A 21,550-nucleotide genomic window follows, 5' to 3' on the forward strand; every position below is an offset into this window, starting at 1 on the left:
GACCTCTGTAAAAAATGGCTGTAATTCCTAAACGGTTAATGCAATATTTTTGTTAAACCCCTTGAATTAAAGCTGAAAGTCTACGCTTCAGTCACATCTTGATTGCTTCATTTCAAATCCACTGTGGTGGTGTACAGAGGCAAAATTACCAAAACTGTGTCACTGTCCCAATATTTATGGACCTGACTGTATATAGAATATATATATTATATTATTTGTTTCAAGTGCTTGCTGAAATACTTTTCTGAGTCTGCCAGGTGAAGACTCTTGCTCTAGCGTATGCTGGTGGATAGGACGGCTCCATGCTAACAGCATGATGAAGGAATGAACTGATATTTAACTGCAATCTGCACAAATGTTTAGATTTATAAACCCATGATTCTCAAAGATAATTCTAGGCACTGCCATGAGTCAGTGAAGTCTAGTCAGGAGGGCTGTGAATTTTTACTTCTGTAACAGTTGGAAAAATCACAAACCAAAGTTATTGTATTTATTGTCACCTTGACTCTAATGTCAGTTTATTACAAATGTGTTCTTTGTAGAACAAAAAAATTCTTCATGGCTTCCATAAACAGCCAAAACCTTATTGTACACATTTAAATAATAATCCTGATATTTGAATAGATTTGAATTTTTTAAAAAATGGATTTGAATAAATATTTAGGGGGCCAGTGGATTTTTAAAGGGGTCCCCGGCTGCAGAAGTTTGAGAACCCCTGTTGTGAGCAACCCGCTAAGTGTAAAAGCTGGCTTAAGACAATTGTTATAAACTTAACATAAGGCCATACTACACTGCACATAATAATAAACAGGCTACAACTATAGTGAAAGATATTCACTGGGTGAGTAGGAATGCATTACTCTCTCCTTTAACAATGGTAGGTGTGTTTGTAAGATCATGTAGGCTATGTGAAAGTGTGTATTCAGCTGTCCTTTGACATAGCATTAGCAGCAGATGTGGTGGCTTCACGTGTTTCGGAAAAAGCACGTGTTAGCCTTTGGTATTTGGTTTTGACATTGCTGCTCAAGTGTCACATTTCATTGCTTTCAATTATTGCTTCAATTGCAAAAAGAAAAAAAATAAACAAACACCCAATATACACACTGACGCAAACTATAAATATTTTATTGACAATTCTAAACAGTAACAAATCGTCACAAAGCTACATTTTTAGTAATCTGATTTTATTTCTGAAATGTTAAACATACAAAACTCGAGTCCTTGGGACTCATTTATTCTTACTAGCTTGAAGCTTTTCAATTCTACAGTACTAAAATATAAAGCTTTTTTCTCTCTCCATCTGCCTTGGATGAAATACCATGCCATGATTCAGGTAAAAACTGTGCGCTCCTGAGTAGAGAGAAAAGGCTGTGTGGTGTGGCTATTGCACAATTAAATATCCTCTTGTTCATTGAGTCTTTGAAGCATTTTTAACAAAGATGCAGCTTCCATCAGGATACTCAGCTCCCTTCAAGCAGCTTTCGCAGGTTCTTCTGAATCTGTATCAAAGAACATTGCAGAAGATAATGAGAAACTGCACAAAACATGAAGAGTAACTAAAATTGAACTTTATTGAACCACAACGCTGTTGAATTCTCAAATCTGATTGGTCAGAAGGTGTTGATTAATTTTTATCATTTTTTTTTTTTTAACCAGCAGCTCTGACAATAATGCCAGCTGTATTTCAAATTCACAGGTTTATGATAATGTGTTTGTTCTAATACGGTTATTGTTTCTATAGTAACAACTCATTCGCACTGTTGTCTATAATGGACGCTCTATAACATCATAAATAGATTAAAATACACTATATGGCCATCACACCCACATGTGCCTTTCGAACAGCCCATTCTAGATTTAGTCCCCCTTTGCTGTTATAATAACCTCCACTCTTCTGGGAAGACTTTCCACTAGATTTTGGAGTGTGGCTGTGGGGATTTGCTCATTCAGACACAAAAGCATTAGTGAGGTTGGTCACTGATGTCAGGCGAAAAGGCCTGGGTTCCAGTTCATGCCAAAGGTGTTGAGTGGGGTTGAGGTCAGGGCTCTGTGCAGGCCACTCGAGTTCTTCTACTCCAACTTTTCAAACCATGTCTTCACCAACCTCACTTTGTGCACAGGGGCACTGTCATGCTGCAACCGGTTTGAGCCTCTTCGTTCTAGTGAAGGGAAATTATAATGCTACGGCATTCAAAGACATCCTTTACAACTGTGTGCTTCCGAATTTGTGGCAACAGCTGTCCAAACTTTTGGCCATATAGTGTATATAAGGAATAAAACATTTCAGAAAATGCTGTTAGAGGAAATGAATCAACTTCGGGGTGGTAACACATTACACCACTCCGTCGTTAATTATTTTTCAATTATTATTATTTCAATTTTTTTTAATGTTTTTATTCTGTACATAACGAGATTGAAAATTAGCCAAAAAATTTGATTAAAAAAAATCAACCACAAGTCCTAAACTGTCACTTCATGTTAGAAATTATCTGCAAATTAGCTTTGGCTAGAATACATATACACATGCCGATGTTTTTCTTATATGTAAGAGTATGTAATTGTATTGTCCCTGTTATACAGTAAACTTTTACTTCCACTAGAGTGATAAATAAATGTGTACTTGACAAGGAAGAAACGTCACTTTGTTTCTTTCCATCTGACATACACACCTCTGCCAATGACATAACCGGAGTGTGAAACCCTACCTGCTTTTCACAGCAAGATTATTGAACACAAAAGAAAATAAACAGGTTCATCCTACAGTTGTTGTTGTTCAACAGAAAAATCAGCCTGTAAATGATTTAGTAGGAAAACACAACCCCAATGTTACTCAACCCTACAGTTAAACCAAACAGTTCACTCACCTTTTCTAACTTGAACAGGTTTGTGGACAGCTCGCCATAGATCTCTGCACTGGCTGCTGCTTGAAATCGATGATGAAGTGCGTTCCTGTATGAGAAGAACGTTTTAGGTTATTTTAAAGTAATATGTATTTTCAAGCAACAATGGAAGGATGTTTGCACTGGGATCAGTCCAGAACACTGCTATACAGGGTGTTGTATATTGGGATTAAGATCACCTTTAACAGAAACACTGCTATGGAAAAAAACAAAAGTATATTTAGAAGCAACATGCTGGGTCTTTTCCGTGCATTGTCTGAGCATTAGCTTGTCTGAAGTCGAACCTACATGCATAATCTATGATGCGCAAATAATGCACAACCAGGGCTGACTGGTATAAATGGGCTAGCTGAACAAAATTATATGTTAACGAATTGCTTAAAGTGGATTCTTTTTTACTTTTTTGTAACCAACAACAACAGCATCACCAACAGTCATAAGTAAAAATACACAGTATGGTGTGAAGAAGTGAGGCTGTGGCTGATTTCGTTCTAGGCCAGCCTGTAGATCACACAGCTTACTGTTGGCAGTCGTGTCTAGTAATTCCACTTTGTGAAACGAGCGTTAGATTTTGTGTGGGACGATGGTCACCAAAACACACAGACACATCCAGGATTAACGACTCACTCACTCGTGTGAATAGTCTCCCAATGAGCCCAGCGAATTCAGCCGCTGCTCGAGAGCCAGGATCTTGAAAGCCATGTAACACGAGGACATGACGAGAACACACACCCTGCCAAGACACAACGCCCTTGTTCAATCAAATGACAAATACTCCTCAAACGGTTATGATTACAAGAATAAAAAAAATAGCAAAACTTGTTTTGACAAGCAAAAGCAGCCAAGCAGGTCAGTCATATTACTGTACACTCATTACACGGAACACAAACGCAATTACTCACAAGAATAGATAGACGAGTAGAAGAGTATTGAGAGACAATGGATAGAGAAACTTCTCCTGCTGGTTGGCAACAGTTGCAGCCTTAACCGGACCTGTGGATGAATACATATACGTTGAGCAATACGTTTCTCGGAATTACCCAAAGACTTCTAGAAAGGAAGTCTAGCAACATCTCAAAGCCATTACCCTTGTCAAGCATAAAAGGATCTATAAATATGAAAATGAAAATACCGCCCGTGTTCTTCTGTAGTTACACTACACTGTTACCTAAAGCATATTATGCTAAATATAAAAAGGCAAGAGGTTACACTGACCCTGTGCTGTTCTGAACCTTAGCCTGGTTCACTAACATCGGAGAATTGTGGACATGTCAGCATGGTAGGATCAGTTATCAGTTATCTTCTATATACTGCTACTGAACAACTGTATGGTATTTATACTGACTATACTGACGGAAATCCTGACTTCCGTTGTCACACTGTCAGTGATTTATTTAACATTACGCCACAGCAATGCTGAATTCTTGAATCTGATTGTTCAGAAGGTGCCGATTAATTATTATTTATAATTAATTATAACAATATAACAATTATAATTACAATTAATTATAACAGCAGTTCTGACAATAGCTCTGGCTGCAAGGCAATCACAGGTTTATATGAATGTGCTTTGTTCTAATACGTTATCGTTGCGATAGTAAGAGCGACTCTCCCTTTACGATTTTAAAAATGTGTGTAATTGCTGATAGTCTTCAAGACGGATGGCTTTGTGGTTTCTCTGCAACATGCCAAGCTGCGTACTTTTGTTTTATTAACTTCAAGAAACAAAGAGTGGCTGGTGAGGACAGCTGTTTATAGCTGTTATAACAAAAAAGGAACTAATATTGAGGGCATTCAAACAATAACTGCAAATATAAACGGGTTAAAAAGTATGATGTGTTATTCTTTAATAAATAAACAAGTAAAACTCAATGCCAATGACATCAATAGAGCATCAAAAATTTTAATGGCTTCAAACAGTAAGGAAGCTGTTGAAGAAAATCTATTTCAGATATTTGACCTTGCTATGACATTTGGATCAACACAATAAAATCTAAGTCCATCTGCTGGTTACAAGGATAAAACTATATAAATCCTACAACCACTTGTTCTTGAGATATCGCACTAATCTTGCATGGATGCAACCTAAAAACATGACGCCTCTGCCACTAGGAATAAAACGTTTTTTATTAAAATTTATTATCTAAATGTGTCAAAATTTGTCTAAATTTTGTTCAGTTACTAACACCAGCTAACCTTGATCAGGCTTGCGAGCTGTGAGAACTTGAGAACTAGATTGTGGGATCACAAACTGAGCTCAGACACAACACAGAAGTACTAAGAAAATCTGTTTCAAATGAAAAAGAAAAGTGAAATTATTGAGTGCAAGAGCATTTCACACACCATTGTGTTGCTTTGTGCTGCTGGTCTGCAGGTGAATGTCAGCATGAACTGCCATCTCTCCGCTCTTCATCACGTCCAGGAAGTTTTCAGTGAGGGGGGGAAACTCTAGAGGTGGGAAGAAAAAAAGGTTTATAAAGAACAATGGATATAAAAGAGTCTGCATACCCCAGTTAAAATTGCAAAACCAAATTTTTGTGATGTAATAAAATGAAACTAAGATAAATCATGTGATTAAAAATTAAGTGAAAAACAAATCAGAAACATTTTAGGGAAAATAAGACAAATAAAAAAAAGTTACAATAACCTAGATGCATAAGTGTGCACACTCTTTTATAATTGGGGATGTGGCTGGAATGAACCAATCACATCCAATTTTATGTACAAAAGTAATTATCATACATCTGTCATCCATGAAATTATTCTGATTAACCCCAAATAAAAACCAGCTGTTTCTGACTGCTGAAGCCATGGTCCACAAAGTTGAAAGGTATCGATCAGGAGAGGGGTATAAAAGAATTTCCAAAACATTAGATGTACCACTGAACACCGTAAAGGCCATCATCAACAAATAGAGAAAATGAAGCACCACAGTGACTTTACCAAGAACAGAACGTCCCTCTGAAATTTATAAAAGGACACGACAAAAACGTACCAGGGAGGCTGCCAAGAGACCTACGGCAACATTAAAGGAGCTGCAGGAATATCTGACAAGTACTGATTACTGCATGTGACAATCTCTCATATTCTTCACATGTCTGGGCTATGGGGTAGGATGGCTAGATGGAAGCCCTTTCTCACAAAAAACATCCTGACTAAATCACCCCAAACCATGTTGCAAAATGTTTGTGGTCTGATGAGACCAATTCCATAATTCCAGAAAGTATGTTTGGCACAAAAAAAGCACATCACCAAAAGAACACCATACCCACAATGAACCAAACCAAAAACCAAAAGAAGTGCAATGTTTTTGAATGGCCTAGCCAGAGCCCAGACCTGAATCCAACTAAAAATCTGTGGGGTGACCTGAACCAGGCTGTGCACAGGAGAAGCCCTTATAATTTGATGGATCTAGAATGCTTTTGCAAGAAAGAGTGAGAAAATATTGCTAAGTCAAGATGTGCCATGCTGATAGACTCTTACCCAAAAAGATGAGTGCTGTAATAAAATCAAAAGGTGCTTCAACAAAGTGTTAGTTTATGGGTGTGCACACTTATGCAACTTGTAACTTTTTTATTTTTCCTACTTTTTTCCCCTAAAAGATTTCTGATTGTTTTTCACTTTATTTTTATACATTGTAATTTCACAGTGAGGGTGGAAAAAGTTCTGATATGATTTAACCTGGTTTCATTTTTTACATCACAAAAACCTACCATTTTAACAGGAGTGTGTAGACTTTTTACATCCATTGGAAATAGTGAAATCACATCTGATGTTAGTTCTACTTTATCGATTATGTACTTCTGGGAATTTTAAAACAACAATAAGATACATTGCATGGCAAAAAAAAAAAAAAAAGTTGAGCACACTAATATTTTGTTGCATCACCTTCAACTTTGATTACAGCATGCATTCTTTATAAAAAAAAATATATATATATATATTTTTTCAGACAAACTTATGCAACGTCACAACATTTATTTCCATCCAGAGTTGCATTAATTTTTGGCTGAGATTCTGTATTGAGGACAGGAATGAACTACTCTGTAAAGTCTTCTCCTGAAGCACATCCCAAAGACTTTCAATGGGATTAAGGTCAGAACTCTGTGGTGGCCAATTCATGTGGCCATTCCTGAACCACTCTTTCACAATTCGAGCCCGATGAATCGTGGCACTGTCATCCTAGAACATGCCTGTGCCATCAGGGAAGAAAAAAAATCCATTGATGGGATAACCTGGTCATTCAGTACATTCAGGTAGTCAGCTGACTTCGTTTTATTGCCGCATTATTCTGCTGATCCTAGACCAACTGAAGCAACCCCAGATCATAACACTGCCTCCAGATTCTTGTACAGTAGGCACTATGCATGACAAGTGCATCGCTTCATGTGCTTCCCTTCTTACCCTGACGCACCCATTGCTTTGGAATAGGGCAAATCTGGACTCATCAGACCACATGACCTTTTTTCCTCTGCTCCATAGTCCAATCTTTACACACCCTAGCAAACTGAAGTCATTTTTTCTGATGAACCTCACTAACAAGGGGCTTTCTTGTGGCCCCACAGCTGTTTAGTCCCAATCATGCAAGTTCTTGTCGTACTGTGCGTGTGGAAATGCTCTTACTTTCACTATTAAACATAGTTGTTAGTTCTACTGTCGATTTTTTCGATGTGACATCACCAAGTGTTTTAAAGATCTCCAATCACGATTATTCAAGATTTTTTTTCTGACCACATTTCTTACGCAAAAGTTGCCAGTTCACCGCTGTCCTTCCAGGATTTAATAATGCGTTGGACAGTTCTTAACCCAATTCCAGAGATTTCAGCAATCTCCTTACTTGTTTTCTTGGCTTGATGCAGACCAATAATTTACCGCTTACAGTAACATTCACAACCACGGGACACGTCTTCCGACATGGTTGTTTAAGAAATGAAAAGCTACACACTGCATTGGTTAGGGTTAAAAGAACTGCTGCCAGCTGAAACATATTAATCACTGCAGTAATGATCCAATCATAGGCTCTTAAGTATTTGCGTATTTAAATCCAAACAGTGAACTTTTTTGGCAAGGCAGTGTATATAATCCCAAAAACAACATCATTAAGGCATAACATAAAGCATAATCAATGCTGATAAGACAGTCATGACCCTTGATAAACCGTAATAAATCACTGTGATGCTTTCGCTATTTAAACATATAAAATATAAACAAACATTTAAAAATAAATTAACAGATCTCTGTTTTATGTCAACATCTGGACACTGATAAAGCCAGGATAAAGTCTTTTCTACAAAAGAGTGTTCCTGCTCTAACGTTCCATGAAAAATCTTTTTTTTTTTGTAAACATTGCCATTTTCCATTGTTTTCTCAAAACTGTTTTCCATCCATATCACTATGTAGGTGACGAGTACAGAGCTACACCTCAATACTGCAGAACCTTTAACACATTCTACAGAGAAAAATGAAATGCTCATGCAACAAGAACATATTGTTCCCTTACAAAAAGAAAATGAATAAAAGCATCTAGTCTTAAGGTTTAAACTTTTCAGATTTCAATCTTTTATTGTCATAATTGTCAGAGCTTGACTGAGAGAAATTAGATTCAGGGCAGCACAAAGAAACCCAACACAAAAACTAAATTCTAAAACCAGTAATTAACTGAATGTAAAATACTCCAGAATAAATAATGCAGAATATTTGCATTTTATTTAGTAATTTACTAGCTACTGCCAAGTGATTGGCTCACAAGTGGTCTGTGTTAAAGACAAGTCTAAACAGGGTCAAATGCGTCTTGTGATCCAATCACTCATACCACATGCTGGATGTGTCCCTGACAAAATCGAAAGACCACCAGGTTCATGGTTTTCAACAAAATGCAACAGCCTGTCCCTGACAGTGGCATGATGCTTTTACTGATCAAACTAAGAGGCCGACAGTTTAATCAGCAGTTGCTGCTCGACATGTCTTTGTGTTTTCATTTGGTACCTGGATAGTGTTTAGGATGCTAGTTTTTAAAATGATCTTGGATTGCTTTTGGCAGATCTGGCAACCTTTGTAATCACAAAATGGGATCACAAGTGGTCACAGATCTTAATCCCTAGTCTGAACAGGGATTAATAGCAGAAGTGCTGCTACAGATTCAAGATGCTGTGCATTAGATGCTTGTAACATGCGGGTGTGCTGTACGTAGCGGCGACAGATGGAAGTGGGCAGTTGATGATTTTAGCTCTCAGCTTTCTCTCATGTCGCATTACCATTCATGAGATCAGCAGACTCTCCACCTCTGCTGTGTAGAATCATTAGAGCTCTTAACCACAACAAACTTTCTTAGCTGCCTTACACAGAACTTTTTTTAATTAATTTAATGGTGGTGGTGTTTTCTTACAAGAAATATTTACTAATGGCCTCCTCCAAAAATCTAAAAAGCAACACTAACATCCTATGTTCTGTAGTCTTAGAGTCACACCCCCTTTTGTGTTGATGGCTGTTGAACACAGTGATGTAATCATGGGCATGTCAACCTCCAAGAGCAACATCAGGGAAATAGTCGTACCTGTTTGACCTGTAACCTGATCTGATCTTATTGTCTGCTGTTCTGCATTAATAGATTGTTTGGACTGCAATATTATCACATTTTATTCATAAGTATTAGTGAGTTTTCAAGCTTGATTATCTTACTGATATCATATATTATTTATTTTATTTATTTATACCATCATTTGCATCACTGCAAACTGTACCAATTGCTTAATTTTTTTAAATAAATTACTGAAATCATAAAGCCTGTCAAATATATTTACTTGTGAAGCATCTTGAGAGCAGACTAGTTAGTAGTCAACAACCTTAGTTCATTTGTGCTTCCAAGCAACCTTCACTAAACACGATAGATTAAAAATAAGTATCGTTTACTCAAGGAAAATGAAAAATGTAATGTTTATCCGCACTTCTTCTTAAGTTTATGAGGTACTTGAATTAAATGGTGATGTATTGCCACCTTACTGGAGCGTAAACTAAAAGCTCAGCTACTTATAGCAATGCTGTTTAAAATAAATAAATAAAAAAATAAAATCACATTAGTGACTGTTAAGAGTTTTCACATTACCAGATTATTTAAGGTGAATGTAAAATGACTGATTGAATCTGTGCCATTTTTTTCTACCTTCAGATTATTTTATCTTATAACGTGAACACACTCACTGAGTGTGATTGAAGTGACAGTAAAATAAGCTTTGCCACAAGTTCAAGGTGGCCATGCCATTTTTTCGGAAATACAAAGGAACATGACGTTTGTCTGAACTTTGACTCAACCGCAGTTGTTGTTGTTCTTGTTCTTGCGGCTGCTCCCGTTAAGGGTTGCATGTTTGATTTGGCACAGTTTTTACGCCGGATGCCCTTCCTGACAGAAGTAAGAGATAATAAAGTTTATTTCTGCCACATTTTTCAATAATTTCACTGGTGCTGCTCTCTAAAAGTCAATCCTCTCCACCAACTGACTATTAATGACCAGAGCTGGCCGGGTCCAACCTTCCTCTTTTGAAGTTAACCACCATTTCTATAGTTTTATCAATATTCAAATTACCTTATTTACAACACACCATTCCGCTAAAGCTCCCACCAAATCCCTGTGTACAATTCAATCCCCGTTAGTACCAGACTCACTACTGTTGTACTATCTAGAAATGTATACATGTTGATGTATTATAAGGCATAACTCGCATGCTAACGTTAGAGTGACAACACTGTAGCCTAGGTCTGTGCCGAAATGAATGTAGAGTGGGTGTAAAGAGTAAACTGCACGTGAACTGAGGATACACACCAGCCATCTTCTCATAATCTGGTGTCTGGGAGCCTGAACTGCTACTGTCCAGCATGTCCTGCCTTCTCTGACGCACTACTCCATCAAGATCGGAAAAATCAGCTGAGAAGTCCTGCACACACAAAAACACACACACAAACTGTTTATGTACATGACATGAAAGCAGACAATCCATTTACTCAGTACAAAGCACACAAACCTCAAACTATTAACAGCTCACTTCACACAGTGACACCATGGTGACTTTACACCATGGGAGCTGTTTTTGTAGTTGCATGACAAACCTGAAATGGAAATGAAGAAACTATAGGCAAATCAACACTAACCAGAGGAAGCGAAGAAGGGCAGTCTCCTCTGAAGCTGTTCTCTGCTGATGATGTGATCGGGGTGCTGCCTGCATTCTCTGCCTAAAATGGAAAAGAAAAAAATCGGTGCCGCGTATCATTTCATCGCATACAGACACAATGTCATAACATGGCTTTGCTGCTTTGTTATATTGCAGAGAAACATTCACTTACATGTAAATGAGTGCAGACTGATAGCAGGAACTTGTATGTCGTGTCCCGGGACAGGAATGACACAAACAGATGCTAAATAAGATACAATCAAATGTGAGTAAATTTTGTCAACGATTATTCCCATGACATGTTATTTAACATAGTGTCAGACCTCAAACAATTTACCCTTTCAGTTGTAGTTGTGATAACAAGTGCATTTGGCACCAAAAGGGCAGTTTTTGTCTTCTTTATGAGGGTGACAGAGAGAACTGGGATAGCAATCTGTGGCAACAAAAAACCCAATTGTTATGTTAATGAACCTTTTCTTTGGTCTTAACTTAATTACCTGGGATGCCTGGCACATCTGTATCAACTTGTGATTTCAGTAAGTACCTTGGTATCTCTGCCAAATACTTTGGAATGGAAACAAATCCAGTTATCAGAGACAAAAAGCCTTCCCTGATAAAGAATGTCCTTCTGGAGAGCACAAGTATAACCTAAGGACAGACACAGGCAATAGATAAGATAGAAAAAGAAAAGAAATTCCTTTCAGCACACAGTACTGATAAGTTTGTAATGATGTAAAATACTCTGACAGAGACAATGAAAGGGTCAAAGTAATCTAAATGAAACTTTGAACACAGTATTGACTTACTTTGTTTGAGGATCTCATCATTGCTTATTTCTTTGAAGAGCTTATGATATTGTGAGTTTGCTTTGGAGAACTAGAAACAGACCAAAAATAATACACACACACACACAATTATATAAAGAATGAAATGTGACTGGAGGGAAGTAATGTTACATAATGCACTTTATAAGGCACTGACACCTTGCAGAAAACTTCACCATATCAACAAGTACACATTTTTCTTTCTTAAATAGCACATTTTTAACAGAAAAAAAGTAAAGCAATTATGATTAGATTATGAAGAGTGTCCACTACACAACTGATAACATTTTAAAACAAGCATGTTAATATAAACTTGTGATTTGCTTCACAGACTCTCACAGAAATTACTTTGTTTGTTTGTTTTAAGACGAATAATACCATTTTGTCCAAGTATGCTTCATTTTATAGGTCCAGAGTGTGTTTCAGTACATACCTGGCTGTACTGTGTTTTCTTCCTCTCTAGTTTTGACTCTGAGTCTGGTGGACTGAGTGTGAGTAAGGGTTGATCGGCCAGCTTAATCCTTCAAAGGTAAAGGAAATAAAAACGCAGAAGAAAGCATTTGAAATCTGTAAGCAAAGTTTTACATGATCAGCAAAATCTGTCCTGACTTCTAGTTTTAAAGCCCCAGATGGGACCAACTGCACCTGGAAACAAACACGATTGTGCAATATGCATGCGTACACAGTTTTAGTCGTGTGCCACATTTGGAGACAGTCACATGGTGGCTGTTGCACTGTATCAGCAGTCCAGCGCTAGGGCTTTTAAGCATGTTTATTTGAAGAAGAAGAAAAAAAAAATATCCCCAGATAAATGTTCAAGCGGAAGCTATAAATGTTGTGTAACATGGGCTAATGATTCATACAAATTCATACAAGACGACCTGTAGGACAACTTACAATTAATTAAGATAAAGTCAAGGATGATGTTAATGGTCACACCTGTTCCTTATAATTTCCTTCAAACTGATCTCATCCATTGAATTACTTAAGAGGTGTAAACATGTCTAGGTTTGTTTTCTCATCTGCTGTTAGCTTGGTTTTCTTTTCCTATTAGCACATTAGGCCTAGTAACATTTGATAGCATGAGCATGTTGACCTTACTTCAATTTTCTAGGCCATTTTTCTCATCTTACTTTCCTCACATTATAAAACTGCCTCGTCTTTTCAACTGAAGCCATAAAAAGAGCCTCACAAAGTGTTCAGATAGATGGGATCTTCCCACAATTCAATAGAACTCAGAAAGCCCCTTGAATGAACGGTGAAACGTCTTTGTAATTGTAACACAAGTCCAGTTGTCAAGGCTATGAGACATTCAACAGGATCTGAATGACTGAAAACCTTCACAGAATAAGAGACTTCATTTATGGCTAAAATTGTAGGCCATGCAACCAGGATACATGGAAACCTTCCTCAGAAGTCTTTGCAAAACAACAAAAAACCCACTGACACGCTTGTGCACTGATCCATAACTGTGTGTTTGCACAGCGGTGAGGTCTGCAAACAACACTGACGCAAACAGGCATAAGACCAGGTTGAATGAGGCGAGCCATGCACGATGCAACCTGAACGACTTGTCAGTTTACCAGCACTTCAGATATGTAAGTCAGCTCGTCTCACAGGATTAAACTGTTTTATTGCAGGCACAAATGATTGAAAATGACTGAAAATGATTCTCAAAAATAAAGGTATGATAGTGGTACGAGGTGGTGGAAAATGTCTGAAGGCAGACAAAAAAAAAACGATTTTGCCTTAATTTAGAACAGGGGTGCGGTGTAATTATTGTAATGGCACAACATAATGACATAAACAGCTAATTTTCTGTTCTGTATCAAATTAGCTGTCACAACCAGTAAAGACTTACGCAGACGAAATTTAATAATGTTAGTTGTATTCATTTGGGATTAACCGACATTGCAAAACTGAATAAAAATAGTTGCAGACTAACAGGCTGCCAATTTGTATTAGTTTGTATTTATTCTGGCAATAAATTAGCTGTAGTTATTTATCTATTTAGATAAAAACAAACCACAGTATAACAAAATATACACATACAATACAGCATGTTCTTTGTATATATAATGGCTGCCAATGCAGCTTTCATCACAGTTTTCCCTTTTTTGTGTGTGAATGAAGTGACCGCATGGCATTGTGGGATGACGTTTACATCCAAATCGGACTGAGAATTTTCAAAATAAACAATGTACATTGCTGTGCAAATTCTGTCCATCAGTGTGCATACTGGTCTACTCATTCTCATAGCTATTCTTTATTTATAGCAATATGTGTAACAATAGGAAACCTTCTCCTTTAGGACCTTGCATGTTTTAAGCGAGGTTATAAATAAAACAAGATGTGATGTTCTATTATAGAAAAAAGAATCACTGATGGGTGGTGTGATGTGTTGCCACCCTGAAGTTGATCATTTCCAATAACAGCCACGTCACGTGTTTTATGCCTCTTAGACATCTTGTTCGTTTTATAGGTGTATTTAATGTTGTGGAATGGCCGAGAGACACATTACTTCCTGTTATCACGTAAGTCAGAGCAGCTACAGTCAGCAGTTCCCTCACAGCCTTATTTTTTCCTCTCTTGTTAAGCTAATAATGCAAAAAACAAACCAAAAAAAAAAACAAACTGTCATGGAAAAGAGAAACCGGACAGAGGAAACTCCTCTGTAGACTTTACTGTAGCAAAAAACTCATGGAGTGTTATGAAGTGCTAACACAGGACGTTTCTGTCAAGCGGACGCTCCAACCCTAATCTACTTTTCTGTAATCTGCGCCAAAGTATGTAACCTGTTGTCCATCTCTGTTCAGCGTTCATGCACTTTATAATGCTGATAGGGACACTTTTACTGTCACGAGTCACTTCTTTTCTTTACTGGCTGCGACTTTTTTTTTTTTTTTTCCCCAATTGATCCAGCTGATGTACATTTCTCACAGCCAAGAGCTTAAATACAACTGTATGCACTGGTTTCTCAGCATCCAACACTGTTCTGTTGTCTAGCAAGCATGCACTATCCAATGTACTTATGTCCTGTGTATTATATCTTTGTCTTTTACTGTGGTCATTAAAAAAAACAACTTTTTGTTCTGATGTATATGAGGTATGACAATAAAAACCCACTTGACTTCTATGTTACAGCAGTAAAGAACCTAAATGGTGTAGTTACTGCTGGTGTTAAGACGGTACGTCTACATCCTGAGTGTGGGTGGAAACATGGCTGTGTGTCTCACCTCAGACTAGGAGACTTCCTCCTGCACTCAGACAGATCTGACTCTGTGTCAATGGACACCTGAAGGTCGAATGCTGACTTTCCACCTTTCTTCAGCTTCTCCTCTACATTTTCAGCTTCTGAGCTGTGGATGTGCAATAAAAGAATCCACAGAAAAAAACAGTAAAGACAGGATTTTGAGATTCTGAGCTGTGGATGTGCAACAAATGAATCTACAGAAAAAACAATGAAGACAGGATTTTGAGATTCTGAGCTGTGGATGTGCAACAAATGAATCCACACACACACACACACACACACAAACACAGTAAAGTCAGAATTTTCAGCTTTTGAGCTGTAGATTTGCAGTTAAATCCAGAGCAAACATAAAAGCACAGGAAGACAACACAAACACACAAACACAGCTGCAGTTAAGTGAAAGAAGTCTAGTGTAACTGACAGTAACAGTAACTCTACATTTGTCACAGCTGAACCGCACAACCTCCTGTTAATATTTCAAAAATATTCCTTTTATATTTCAGCCTTTGGGCTTCAGAAAGCGACTCACTCCTGTAATTACAGCCGAGGGTTGATTTGTTAACGAAAGCAGCTGGAAAGTTGTAAAGCAAACTAAGCGAGGGAGGTGAATTTGCAAGTGAAACAAAATGGCACACTGAGGACACTATGGACGAGCTTCAGCGTCTTCTACAATTGTTTGAAAGAGCAAACGTGTTACTTGTACATTTAAGAAACATTAACGCTGGCCTATTTGACCATAAATGGCAATTTGTGGAGAAAAACAACCAACCAAATAAATAAAATACACTCCTGGAAACTAAGTCGAGGCCAGGAGTTGCGTGCAGCACATCTGGTACTAGGTCAGTGTGGGCTAAAAGTGTAAACCATTAACTTTCCCACTAGACTCAGTTAGCTTAGCAGGCTAATAAAGGCTTCTTCTGCTTGGTGCGGATGAAAACTAAAGCAAGCGGACTTACTTAGCTTGTATTCGCAGCTCTTTCTTGTCAATCCTACCGGTTTTTCCTCCTTCAGGTGATGATATCGGAGTGAAAGTCCGTTCTGTCTGCTCGATCATCAGCACCATGGCGCAGATTTACTGCACACACACATACACACACTGCTCAGCTCCCCCCCAAACAGCCGCTACACACAAACAAACACACAGGAACCCATACACACACTCTTCTGAGAACTCTCCATACACTGGTGCTACATTTGGGAAGGAGGTCCTATCTAGGAATGGGCACAGAATGGAAAAGTAAACAGAGGGAAATGTCGCCCCCTTCTGTCGAGAATAGGAAACATCCTCTGGGTCCTAAACCGAGTCGCTACTGCGCCGCCTTGTGGACAACAAATTAAGCTACTTTAGTAATCAACAAAAAAAATCTATCTATCTATCTATCTATCTATCTGTCTGTCTGTGTGTGCATATATAACATTTAGAAACACACACACTCATATATATATATATATATATATACTCCACTGTCTCACCTGCATTTAACATTTCATATTATTAATTAAAAAACAAACAAACAAAAATAGTTTTTCTAAATGCAATAAAGGCCAAAATCTCAGAATCTGCTGCAAAACAATATACAGTGTGCTCTATATGGAGTGATCTATAGTGTGTGTGCATATATGTGTGTATATATATATATATATATATATATATATATATATATATATATATACACACACACACACAGTATGTATATGTATGTATACATATATATATAGAAAGACAGATAGTTAACACTCTTGTGCCTTGAATAGCTCAGCCATTGTAATTCATAGCTGATATTCATTAGCAGTGTATTGAGAAAACTTTACAGATAGTTACTGATTGTTTGTAAAATATCAATCATCATCAAAGATCGATGTATTTTTTTAATGAGCTATAGTAATTCCCATAGATTTATTGTAAAATCATTGATGATAATTATTTTTTAAACATTTAGCCTTTTATATGTGAGGCACTCTTAAACTGATAAATGAAAATGGTTAACATCATATTTGACCCTAAATGTTCAAAGGTACTAAAATTAGAACTGAACTGTCCTTTCTTTCTTTCTTTCGTTTGTTCTTTCTTTCTTTCTTGAACTAGAATGTCCTAAATGTTGTTGTTAACTTTAGAGTCTTTAGAGTCATATATGGCAAAATAGCTAGACTGTTTAAGACAACAAGATTAGTACAATTACAGCAACACTTTTTTTTTTTTGCAGCAGCATTTCTGAGATTTTGGTCTTTATTGGATTTAGAAAAACAATACTGTTTTATTTTTGTTTGTTTGGTTTTAAGTAATAATATGAAATGTTGTTAAAAATGCAGGTGAGACAGTTGAGTCAGCTGTGATTCACATGCTATTCAGAGATTATGGCCTGTTATTTTACGGTATATAAACATGATCATTCTCTACTCTTTTAATAAGGGACCCAGTTTACATATTAACATATAGAAACATTTACAAGCTCCATAAATTAATGATCACTGGATGCTGGGCCCATTAAGAAGATGCAGTTGTGGTGCCTTTTCATTAAATACATTAACATTTGAAATGAAGCTGGATGCTCAAGTGTGAATGTGTGCTAATGAACCTGCAAATGGCTTTAGAAGAAGCCAGTATTGACTCCATATCTCTCTGTTTGCCTCGGAATCTGCCTGGACGCTTTCACTTGCTGCATGGACATGTCAAAGCAATGTCATAGCAAATATGCACTAAAGTAAATCTATCACTTGAAGCCCGATTAAGCTTCCTGTTCTTGTTTTATTTGCTCTTCTAACTACACTATAAGGCCCAAAGTATGTAGACACCTGACCATGACGCCCATATGTGCTTCTTGAACCTCCTAATCCAAAGGCATGGTATTAATATGGAATTGCCGCTATAATAGCCTTCACTCCTCTGGGAAGGGTTTCCACTGGATTTTGGAAAGTTGCTACTGGAATTTGTGCACACCCAGCCACAAGAGCATTAGTGAGGTCGGTCACTGACGTTGGGCAAGGAGGCCTGGTGTGCTGCTCATCCCAAAGGTGTTCAGTGGGGTTGAGGTCAGGGCTCTGTGCAGGCCACTTGAACGCATCCAAACCAAACTTGGCAAACTATGTGTTTATGGACATTGCGTTGTACACAGGGGCACTGTCATGCTGGAACAGGTTTGGGCCTCTTAGTTCCTGTGGAGGGAAATCCTAATGTTACAGCATACAAATACAGTCATACACATCTAACTGTGTGACAAAAGTTAGGGGAAGGCCCACATATGGTTAGGTGTCTACATACTTTTGGCCATATGGAGTATCATAAAACTTCCTTGTCTTATCAACTAAAGAAATGAAAAAGAACTGACTTCGGACTTAAGGCCATGCAATGAGCATTCCTGTAAATCTTGATCATAGGTCTGAAAAAATAGACAGTGAGTGATTTTCTATTTGGTTTTGTTTTACAGACCTGTATCCCTTGTTAAAGGGGCAATAGTCATTTGTTTATTCCTTTCTAGCACAAATAACCTGGAAGATATGTAGAACATGATAAAAAAAAAAACTCAAAAAAACCCCAAATGGATTAACTTTAAAAGAAAAGAGTATATTAAATCGCTGAGAAAATCCAATTGGAAAATGTGGTTCCGGTCTGGAATGCTTGTTTGTGTTTGGATGGACCTTCTGTCAGTCATTTTATAGACACTATAATCTATAGGCCACCCAAGATCCTGGGGACGGAGCTTCGTGAACATGGGTGGGAATCATTCAAATCAAATTGTTTAACCCACCTAACCATTAGAGACCTAATCTTGAAAAAAAAGGACTAATCTTACCTACTGCACCTTTAAGTTCATGAGTGCTAAACCTTTGATTTATTTATTTAACTTTACTAAGATGAAGGTTTTCTCTCTGCTGTTTGCAGCTGATGGTCCCATGTATTTGATGTGAATGTGCTGGAAAATCTTTAACAAACAGGAGTTTTGGTACTGAAGCACTAAAGTCCATTTCATTTAACATGTGTCTAGAATGATGTTCAAGATGGTTATGGCGTAGGACAATTTTCAGGTGTACTAGCAATTGATAGCCAGCAGAGAGTGCCAGAGATTAAACTGTGGTGCTTCATGGCTCGCACACCCCTCAAAGATGAACAGACCTTGTGTTTGACATAACAAATTCATTGCTGACATTTTAAACAACTTAATGCTACTCCACTGACTGAACATGGAGTAGTGACAATATATAACTAAATTGGTTTACAGATTGGGTGTAGATAGGGTCTGGTACAAGGAGACCAAGATGCAAGAGAACTGTATAAGAACCTAAAGCCTGAACTGTAAAGTGTTTATGTATTCAACTTTGGCTGCATGAATAGTATGTCTTAAACATTTGAAGTTTGTTTTCAGAACATCCATGTAACATTAACTTTTTCAGTCCTAATTGCTGTTTAATCTCACAGCGCCTCTGGTGGAGGTGGCTCTGTTGCCAGCATACGTTCTGAAACAAGCCCGTGAAAGTGTGAAAGAAAAGGAAAGTAAGGGGAGAAGAAAAGTCTTGTCAGAGTTCATTATGTGTCCAGGGAACAATGCTGAAAGCGGCAACGCAAGCTGCACTGCGCCGAGCTGCCATTAATCATGGCTGACAAGGAACCAGGGTTAAAGGTGGGAGAGTTGCCAGTGCCTCTGATAGTGATTATAGAGAAAGAGAACGAGAGAGAATAAAAACTCTCCTAGCAGCCCAGACCACTTTCATATAACATATGGACTGACGTTTCAATAATAAGACCATATCCTAACCTTAGGATTAAACATAAATTCACACAAACCCAATTGAAATGTGACATTTTTGCTGAAACGAGAGTATTTTTTTTGCTTCGGCTTCACTAATTGAGACATGAAGTGTGAATAACAAAAGTGACACTTATAACCTAGGTTGTACAACACCAAAAAATGAAGGAAAAGCAAAAATAAACTCCAGACTGCCATTTGCCAAGCACTGCAAATTCAGTCATAATGTATGAGTAGCAGAATCTATTCTGACATATCACCCCAAGAGTGTAATCCTGCTTTGCTCCTTTCAGAGTCACAAAGCGATTGCATTGCTGAAAAATCCAGCGTGTTCTGACCAGCTACCAGCTGCCAAAACACAGGCTGAGCTGGTAGATCATCTCTGGCAGCTGACAAGTTGTTTTCCATCTTATGTTTATTTGAATAAATCAATCAGTAAATGTTTGAGATTTTCTAATTGCCTTACTATTTTCTTCAAAATACCCTGTCTACTAATGGACAGAGCTTCAAATTTTGAGCATCTCTTATTATCTTTCTTCAGCGAAACGGATCCTTGACGATGCAGAGCTGCTCCTTGCTTCATCATTCAGTGGCGTCGCCTCCTCTGAGGATAGCAGAGAGCAGACAGAGAGAGAAAGAGAGAGAGAACATAATGGACCCGTGACTGGAGGAGATTGAGGCTCTGTTAAGTGCTCGGCTTGAAAGCATGTCTGGCCTCATTAGCTGTCAGTTGTAACAATACTGAACTGGCAGTGAAGACAGGTTGGAGTCTCGTGGCCATAAATCACAGGCCGACAGCCCTCTGACAGGCTGGGAACTAGCGCACATGCAGGCGCCTTTTCTTGTTCCTCTCGCTCAGCACATCTGAAGCTAGAGCAAACACACATGCACACACACATTACACATACAGGCCCACCTAAAACAAGTCATCAAAGAGCTAGCAGTTTGCTTTTTTTTAGATTAGGCTAGATTTCGATTCATTTGGGTACAACGATTGAAAGTCTGAGTTTTTGGATTGAACGTGTGATGGTCTTATATATTCTGTGAAATATTATATAAATGCCTATTTGGACGATTATCTTAAATGGCTGTGAGGCCATAAATACTTGCTCTGTGTATGTATGTGTTTTGCCTGGAGCACTAAGAGCTTTCATGTCATGTCAATCTGCCTGTGTGCATTAGGTTGATGGGGAGTAGTGCAGTGGGACTGCTGAGGTGGGTGCATGTAGGTGGGTGTATTTGGGGAGGTTAAGGGGGGAAAGAGCAAGGCCTCTGGGTCATTAATCACGGCCTCTGACATGTCGAAGCAGGGGCTGTAGCCCCCCTGTGCATACAGCTGGGCCACACTGCTGGCACGGGAGGTGCATATCCCACAAGCTTCTGTTGCTTCTGCTTTCCTTCTTTTGCTCATTCTTTTGACGACCATTCACTCTTTCATTCAGTCATCCATCCATGTGCATCAGCTGTCTGTTCAATCTTTGACATCATCCATCCAGTCAGTCATCCATCCACCGAGTGATCAGCTCAAATCACATTTATTCTGCTTTTGGTCCTTCCTCAGGATGCAACATTTATACGCACACAAAAAATAGGATTCCTGGGGCATTTCTGAGAAACTAAGCACAGCCGTTCTCTTTCCCCATCCATTTATCTTCCTTAATTTCTTTGC

General features: G+C 38.1%; 1 protein-coding gene across 1 annotated transcript; it reads right to left on the reverse strand.

The window, feature by feature from the left end:
- Positions 1-1,109: 1,109 nt before the first annotated feature.
- Positions 1,110-16,382, reverse strand: LOC113543666 (GRAM domain-containing protein 2B). Its single transcript, XM_026942064.3, has 14 exons — positions 16,096-16,382; positions 15,123-15,245; positions 12,320-12,407; positions 11,869-11,938; positions 11,607-11,710; positions 11,400-11,495; positions 11,235-11,306; positions 11,043-11,123; positions 10,717-10,828; positions 5,244-5,348; positions 3,803-3,893; positions 3,532-3,633; positions 2,865-2,949; positions 1,110-1,499 (listed from the first exon to the last, which is right to left on the reverse strand). Exons 1-14 carry the CDS (start codon positions 16,200-16,202, stop codon positions 1,461-1,463), a joined length of 1,275 nt encoding a protein of 424 aa, XP_026797865.1. The 5' UTR covers positions 16,203-16,382; the 3' UTR covers positions 1,110-1,460.
- Between the last annotated feature and the right edge of the window lie 5,168 nt (positions 16,383-21,550).

The sequence above is a fragment of the Pangasianodon hypophthalmus genome, chromosome 17 (genome assembly GCF_027358585.1).
Source record: "Pangasianodon hypophthalmus isolate fPanHyp1 chromosome 17, fPanHyp1.pri, whole genome shotgun sequence".
Classification (NCBI taxonomy): domain Eukaryota; kingdom Metazoa; phylum Chordata; class Actinopteri; order Siluriformes; family Pangasiidae; genus Pangasianodon; species Pangasianodon hypophthalmus.

Coding starts and splice junctions, on each gene's coding strand:
- LOC113543666 (XM_026942064.3), bottom strand. CDS start 16,202: ATGGTGCTGATGATCGAGCAGACAGAACGGACTTTCACTCCGATATCA. Junction 12,408..15,122: donor AGGAAGTCTCCTAGTCTGAG/GTGAGACACACA, acceptor TTACCTTTGAAG/GATTAAGCTGGCCGATCAAC. Junction 5,349..10,716: donor AGATTATGAGAAGATGGCTG/GTGTGTATCCTC, acceptor TCCCACCTCTAG/AGTTTCCCCCCCTCACTGAA.